This window comes from Pteropus vampyrus, unplaced genomic scaffold (genome assembly GCF_000151845.1).
Source record: "Pteropus vampyrus isolate Shadow unplaced genomic scaffold, Pvam_2.0 Scaffold151, whole genome shotgun sequence".
NCBI lineage: Eukaryota > Metazoa > Chordata > Mammalia > Chiroptera > Pteropodidae > Pteropus > Pteropus vampyrus.
Window position 1 is genome coordinate 2729018 of NW_011888932.1, and position 8065 is coordinate 2737082.

The 8065-nt window shown below is 38.2% G+C and overlaps 1 protein-coding gene across 1 annotated transcript in view; it reads left to right on the top strand.

The window, feature by feature from the left end:
* Window positions 1-7560, top strand: part of UBE2U (ubiquitin conjugating enzyme E2 U (putative)) — a 51476-nt gene extending 43916 nt beyond the window's left edge. Inside the window, exons 10-11 of the mRNA XM_023536227.1 lie at window positions 800-894; window positions 7409-7560. Of these exons, the coding sequence (XP_023391995.1) occupies window positions 800-894; window positions 7409-7560 (247 nt within the window). The remainder of the gene's footprint in view (window positions 1-799; window positions 895-7408) is intronic.
* Window positions 7561-8065: the final 505 nt, after the last annotated feature.

Below are 8065 nucleotides of genomic sequence, written 5' to 3' on the forward strand. Positions count from 1 at the left end.
TCCATATATAAACTCCTTTTCTAAGGAAATGCTGAGATGAATTGACTTAGGTTCATAGATGTCTCCTACCAGGTGTTTCCCTCCCCCAGGACAGGTCATGAATTTTGGGGGGGGGGTAGAATTGTTCCCTTATAGAGCAGTTTGAATAGTATTTCCTCCAAATTTATATCCACCCAGACCTCAGAATATGACTCTGTTTTGAAATAGGATGTTTGCAGATATGATTAAGATAAGGTTATACTGGATTAAGGTGGGTCCTAAATGCAATGACTGTTGTCCTTATAAGGAGAGGAGAGGACAGATACACAGAAGGAAGAAGGCCATATGATGAGAGAAGTCAAGATTGAAGTGATGCAGCTACAATCCAAGGAACACCAAAGATTGCTGGAAGCCAGCAGAAGTTAAGAAGAGGCAAGGAAGGATTCTTCCCAAGGGCCTGCAGGGAGAGCATGGTCCTGCCAATACCTAATTCCAGACTTTAGCCTCTGGACTGTGACAGAATAAATTTCTGTTATTTTAAATCACCAAATTTGTGGTGATTTGTTATGGAGGCCCTAGGAAACTAATATACCTTGCCAGATGATGTTTTTACTATTTTTACAATATTAATCTTACAGCATATTTGTTTGCTTTTCTAATTTCTGTTGGAAAACATAAATTGGAGTGACACCATGTTCAAAGCACATTGTTCTACTTACCTGTTCATTTGATTTGTTTGTCTTATTTTTCTCAAAAGTAATATATACTTCCCCAAAATTCATTTGGGAAATTAGATAATTTCTTCTTTTTCATATTCCAGGTATCCTGCTGCCGTGGCTCAGTATGCCAGAGAAAATAAAAGGCCTTACAAAGCCAATTATCAAACCGAAAGAATTCGTCTCTGCTCAACTCCAAGTAAGTTGAGTTTAGCCTATTTTGCTTTTTTTTTTAAAACTAAAATATTAGTCATAATAAATTTAAAGTGTGCTAGTGCAAGAACATTTAAATATGTGAGGCTTAATCTTGTGTTCTTCTTTTAGGTTGCTTTAACTCTTTCCAACTAATAAAACAACAACAAAAGAGCAAATCACTTACATAAGTATTGGAGCTTTGAAAAAAAATGAATCATTTATACTTTCAAGCTTACTACCCTTTAATAGGTTAATATACAACTTAAAAATCCAAGGCTAAGTTTCAAAATGTATAAAAGCATTCAAAATAAGCAAAACACTAAATAAGCTGATCCCTAAAACACATTGTAAATTCAAAGATATATATGTAATATAGCTGAAAATAAAGGAATAGTTAGTTCATCGAGTTGTTTTCAGTACTCTTTTGAAAATAATGTTTTTCAAAAAAACATTTGGGATAGATTGAGGGCAGGTCTTAAGTAGAAAGAGAGAGCTGGTAACTTATAATAGAAATCAGGTAGTACACAGTGGGAAGCAAGACATTCAGGGGCAGAAACTTGGGTTTAGATACCAGGTCTGTATAATTATGCGAAAATCAACCTCTGAGCTTCAGTTTTTTCATCCTCAACTAGTACTGAGTGCATAGAAAATATTCAGTAAATATTTGTTTCTATTATCTTGCCCTATCTCACAGGATTCTTGTAACTAAAATGACTCCATTGTGAACTGGAAAATACTATAAGTATTAGGAGTAATACTTTTTCTTGTCACCTGTCCTTTAAGCAATAGCATATAAAAGCTACACACAGGCAATACCCTTTATTCAGTGATTCTTCAGGGCCCTGTGCCCATATCTCTGACTTTCTTTTCCCTGGCTCAGATTCCATTTCCCTTCCTCCTGCCTGTTTTGTACCACTCAGATTTCTTCCTCTAAATCACCAACCTCAGTCTTTATTTAACTCTGCATCCTTCCAAAGTTCAGGGTACTCGCAAGGATTGGTGAGAAATGTTGCTGCCTCTTCCAGCCTTACTCTCTGCTTCCTCCATGAATTCTCTACCCTCCAACATCACCGCCGCCTTCATCCATGGAAGAGATCATTTGATGAAGTTGGCAATTACAACAACTTTTATCCACGCTTTGTCAGGCTGCTTTCTACAGCTCAAAGCTGCTTGTGTTTTACTGAGGCTAAAATTTTTTGTTTCCCGTATTATTCAGGATAAACTTTAGATTCTTTGACAGGGCAAAGTCCTTAATGCTCTGATATGCATCTATCTTTTTAGTGACATCTCTATCACTCGCCCACGCACACCTTAAACACCACACTCACCTATGTGTCACAATTGTTTATTTCCTTTCTCATTTCAAAAAAAAATGACAAGTACACTATGTTTTCTCATACTTTCACTCCAAAATCCATCCTTCCTTCCTTTCCTTTTCTCATACCTACTCATTTTTTGAGATTCAGCTCAGGTATTACCTTCTCTAGGAAACTTTCCCTGTGGGCTATCATAGCACTTTTATCATACCATATCTTGTTCTATTAGTTTTCTATTGGTACATAACAAGTTACCACACACTTAATGGCTTAAAACAACACACATTTATCATTTCAGAGTTTGTATGTGCCCAGAATCCAGGCACAGTATTGCTGGATGCTCTGCTTGGTATTTCATAAGGCTACAATCAGATTCTCAGCTGGGCTGCATTCTTATCTGGAGAATGGGGAAGGATCTGCTTCCAAGATCACTGTGGTTATTGACAGAATTCACATCTGTCTGTGCTTAGAACTGAGGCCCTGGCTTCTTGCTGGCTGTATGTTGGAGAGCTCCCTCAGCTACTACACGCTGCCTGCAGTTCACTGCCAGGTGCGCTTTCCTGAAATAGCCTCCTACCTCAGCCCGTCAGCAAGGAGTCTTTAGAGCAAGTCTGAAAGCAAGATGGAATTTTATGTAATGTAACACAATCATGAGAGTGAGATTCCATCGCCTTTGTTATATTTCATTGACTAGAAGTTAAGTCACAGGTCCCACCCACACTTAAAAGGGCAGGAATTATTATAAAGATGTGAACGCTAGAATGCAGAGATTATGATGGGCCACCTTAGAGTTTGCCCTCCACATGTACTGCCAGTCTCCTTCAGTAGAAAGTGACCTCCTGAGGGAAGGGGCTGCTTACCTCTCAATCTGCCACAGCACAGTTCTGGGCATATAGTAATAATTTAATGCTCATGAACAAACAAGTAAATGAATGATAGAAGAGTTGTCATGCTTTTAGCAGCTTTGATTTTGTTAAAAGGGGAATAAACCCATGATAAATGAGAAATATTAAGAAAGGTGAGCTGGAAGAGAGAATATTTTAAGGAATGTCCAGAAACTAATTAGGTCTCTAGTGCTAAGACTTGTCCTCTTTGAAAACAGGGCAGACAATCCTTTGTGTCTAACCTTACTGCTAAGAGTCTGTACCTAAGAGGTTATGGCAAATTCGATTATTGTTCAGAAATATTAACTCCCTATCTCGTTCTACCTTGATGAGGCAAAATGTGCTTCCTTGACCCTTGACTTAGAGCTTTGCTATGTGGCATGGTTTTTTTTTCACTTTTTTTTTATTGTTGTTGTTACTTTCAAGTATGCGATACATTGGTTAGACATTTATATAGTCTATGAAATGATCCCCCCAATTACTCTATCATCCATCTGGCTCTACATAGCCATTACTATACTACTGACTACATTCCCTGTGCCTTTACTCCCCACCCCTGTGACCATCTTTCAACTACTAATTAGTACCTCTTTAACCCTTCACCCCTTTCTCCTATCTCCTGGTAGTCACCAGATTGTCCTCTGTATCTATCTGTGAGTCTGTTTTCTTTTAGTTTGTTCTTTTTGCTCCTTAGATTCCACATATAAATGAAATCATATGGTATTTATCTTTCTCTGACTTATTATACTCAGCCTAAGAACTCTAGGTCCAACTATATCACTGCAATGATAAGATTTTATTTTCCTTAGGGCTGAGTAATAGTCCATTGTATATATAAATCATAACTTCTTTATCCAATCATCTGTTTGGGTTGCTTCCATATCCTGGCTATTGTGAATAGTGCTGCCATGAACAGAGGAGTGCATAGATCTTTATGAATTATTGTATTGGATAAATACCCAGAAGTACAATTGCTGGGTCAAAAGGTATATCCATTTTTAATTTTTTGAGGAACCTCCAGACTGTTTTCCATAGTGGCTGTACCAATTTACAATCCCACTGACAGCGTGTGAAGGTTCCCTTTTCTCCACATCTTCACCAACACTCGTTGTTTTTGATTTATTGATGATAGCCATTCTGACAGGTGTGAGATGATATCGCATTATGGTTTTAATTTGCATTTCTTCAATGATTAGTGATCTTGAGCACCTTTTCATATGGCCACGTGACATGTTTTGATCAATGGATTAATGAGTGTGATAGGCTCAGGGTTTAGGAAGGGTTTGTGCAGTTCGACTTGCTCTCTTTCACTCTTGCCATCATCCCAAGAACATGCCCGGACTAGCCCAGAGAAAGATGAGAGGCACAGAGCCCACTTCCCCAGCCAAGCTTCTCAGCCGTGCTCAGCCCTAAGCAGTCAACCCTCAGCTGATCTGCAGCTATGTCACCTAAAATAATGCTTATTATTATATGTCACTGAGATTTTGTGCTTATACATTATATAGCAACAGTGAACTTATACAGGACATCAAAGGGAAGTATGACTCAGAAAAGGAATGAACTTTGTGTCCCTTTTTTGCAGACAGGTTTAGTGTGTCATAGTTTGCCAATGAAAAAAATTCACCTGAGATTTAAGAGGTGGGAGGGAAAAAGAGGCCATTATTCTCGAAAAGTCATGTATATCACACAGGGCAGCTTCCTCAGACACAGCAATTGCGGGCAACTCTTCACAAACTCTCACTTTAAAGATATGATAGCCTCACATATATCTCTATGAACTTATGATTTCTGTCCCACTTTGGGTGGAGAGATGTGTACAGCTCCTTGTACTTCTCCACGAACTCCTGGTTTTCCCACTCATGGCAGTGCATCAGGCGAAAGTAGGTAGTGACTGTTTCTCCAGCTCCCCAGCTGTAGCCTCCCAGACCCTCAGTTCCCTGTGTCTTCTCATCACTGTGTAAGCCCTGTTTCCCATATACTAAGTCCTCCATTCTTGTATTACTTTTAGTGGCTCTGTTTTCATAACTGAACACAGACTTACACAGAAGTGAATGGAAATAAACCATTTGACAATAATCAGAGCCCACCCATCAGAACAAATTTTTAACATCTTCACTAATTATTTTAAGATTTAAAAAAATGATAAGCTAAGTTTTCAGGATCCATCCCAAGATAGACATGCAAACTATAAGACAGAATTTTGTTTTCATAACTTATTTTAACATAGTAGCAAAGTTATTGTTATTGATTTCAACCAGTAAATCTAAGGTTTTTCAGACAGCATTATACTTAAGATTGTCTGGAGGAAAGAAGTTCAAAATTTTATAATGTATGTATGTATATACAGATATACATACATACATTATAAAATTTTGTATAAATATATATATATAATGTCATAAGGAAACATTTCATGGGAGGTTTTTGTTGCTGCTGTTGTTATTGTTGTTGTTGTTTTAACAGGGCAGGAACTAGATGACAAATGGTCAGAGTGATTGACTCCCAATATTCATTCCACCCCAATAATTTGATCACCAATCATAGTAACCTCAGTTTCCTTGCCAGCAACTAAGAGCACAGTGTGACACAATGCCGCCTTAAGGGAAATATATTGGAGGCCTCAGTGGATGTTTTCTACTCTTAAAAATGAGGCCCTAGAAAGAACCCCCTCTTTTTTCACTTCCGGATGTTGCCTTGTCATACATGAGTTGTACTAGAACGGCAACAGCCCTCTTGCTGTGACTCTCAAGATGAAGACAACAGCAAAATGGCCAGGCAGAGCACTGGGAAGAACTTGTCCTTAATGGTGTTGTCGAGTCAGTGTATCTGATCCCACCCTACTTCTGACTTTCTTTCCTGTGAGATAAAACGTTTCCCTACTGTTTAAATGGGTCTGAATTGGACTCTGTATTTCTCGTAATCCAAAGCCTGTGAATTCAGGAAGGCCTAAATATGGTTAGAAAGAATTAGAGTCAGTTCATCAATGATATGTTTATAGAAAAAAAATAGAAAGTTTTCCCAAGGAAAAGACAGAATTCAGTTTTAAATTAATAAAAGCTAAAGATTAAGATTAAAATACAAAAATCATAACTCGATCATTGGGGACCCCAGGGTACTCTTAAGATAATAGCAGCTGTCTAAACTCAAATCTCTCTACAAATCTTTCTATAAACCAAAGAGACTAAGAGAACAATTCACTCATAACCCTTGTCTATAGTACAACTAGAAGACAGTGAATATTACAAGGTTTATTGGATGTGTAATTGCAGAAATAAACATATGAGGCCAACAGAATTTGTCCTGGAACCTATACTAGGCAATGAATCAGGTGACAATTATGCAGAAATAAAGAGAATGCGGTGTAGTTGTAGAGGTAGCAGAACATAAGTAGCACTAACTAGGGTTCATCCCTAGAATGCAAGTTCCCCGTGATGAGTGAACATATTGAGAAATGTAGATACTATATGTATATATATATTTTTAATATATAATCAGTTTACTTCCCTGTTTACAAGACCTGTACAAGAAAGATGAAACTCCTTTGCGTGACGTATGAGGCTTTCCTAATCTGGCCTCTGCCTACCTAGCCAGCTCCTCTGAATTCTCCACGCACTATTACATGGTGATTTTGTATCCCATGGACATGAGATTAATTCTTATAGCTGGACATCTTTGGGCAAGCATCTGCAGGTCACTCAGTCTCAATTTCTTCATCTGTAAAATAAGGATAAATAATACCTGCCCATCACAAGGGTTGTGTCTAAGTTAATATTATTATACATGTAGACTGCTTAGCATGACACCTGGCACAGTGTAAATATTGAAATGTTGACTCTACCTCCAAACTTGTCGAGTACTCTAAGATGCTTGTGCCTTAGTCTGTACTGTATTCTCTACCTAAAGTGTTCCTACCTCTCCTCTTTGCCCTTCTCTGTTTAGCAAATTGCTCCTCCTCTTTCAACATCCATGTCTGTTTTCACTTAGACACAGCAATTCTGTCTTTGTGCTGCTGAAGTATTTGTGGACACCTTCTCCCGTATACATCTACGGGCAATTAGCAGGGTCCCAGTAAATACATAGTAAATGAATAAACTAAACATGCATAAAAAGACTGACCAAAATGGAAGGAATGATTTATAACAAGTTAACTGCAAAATATAAAATTTAGAAAGTTTGAGAAGGTCGCTTGCATTCACTCACATGATCCTAGACACCATGCTACAAATGCAGGGACACTTCTCTTTTTATTGTATTGCCTGGAATTTCTGCTAAATTCCTGTTTTTCATATTTACCATTGTGGTTCAATTTTTTTTCCAGATTCGCAAATTGAAACAGATACCATCACAAAGACTGATGACTCGGAAGAGTGGAAGAGTGATTACGAAAACATAAATGAGCCGTGGGAAGAGGAAGTGGAAGATCTGGTTGCCTGGACCAACACTCTTAATACAGATACTTTAGAAGATTAAGCCTAATTTTTCAGGATTTAAAAAAGAAACAGCCTCTCCCACAGCTCAGCTTCAAACAACAACTTTGGAAGTTTCCCAGAATTTGGATTCCATTTTGTTCAAGTTGGTCTCATGTTCTCACTGTAAGTACAAATTAGAAATATAAGTACAAATCAATCCGTTTGTTGCTTTGAATTTTTTGAGTTCCACATCCTTCTTTGAACCTGTTAGCCAAGTTGAGGTGTTCACCGTTGTGTTCCAATCGATAGTATTACACCCACAATGGTCAGGCTACTGGATGCAAGTTTTTGCAGGGAGGACATGGGTCAGGAGAGGCTGGAATAGGAGGGGAGCACTCAGGAGATTCAGCACCTGGACATTACCCCAAACAGACGGATCTATATAGTTCTCTGCATCCATCTTGCTTGGTTCCCTCCTTATTCAAGGGGTAAAATGCTGCCTGTCCACCAATGTTCCTTTCTGTTTTCTCCCAGAATAAGTACTCTGTTTTCCTCTTGACCTGATT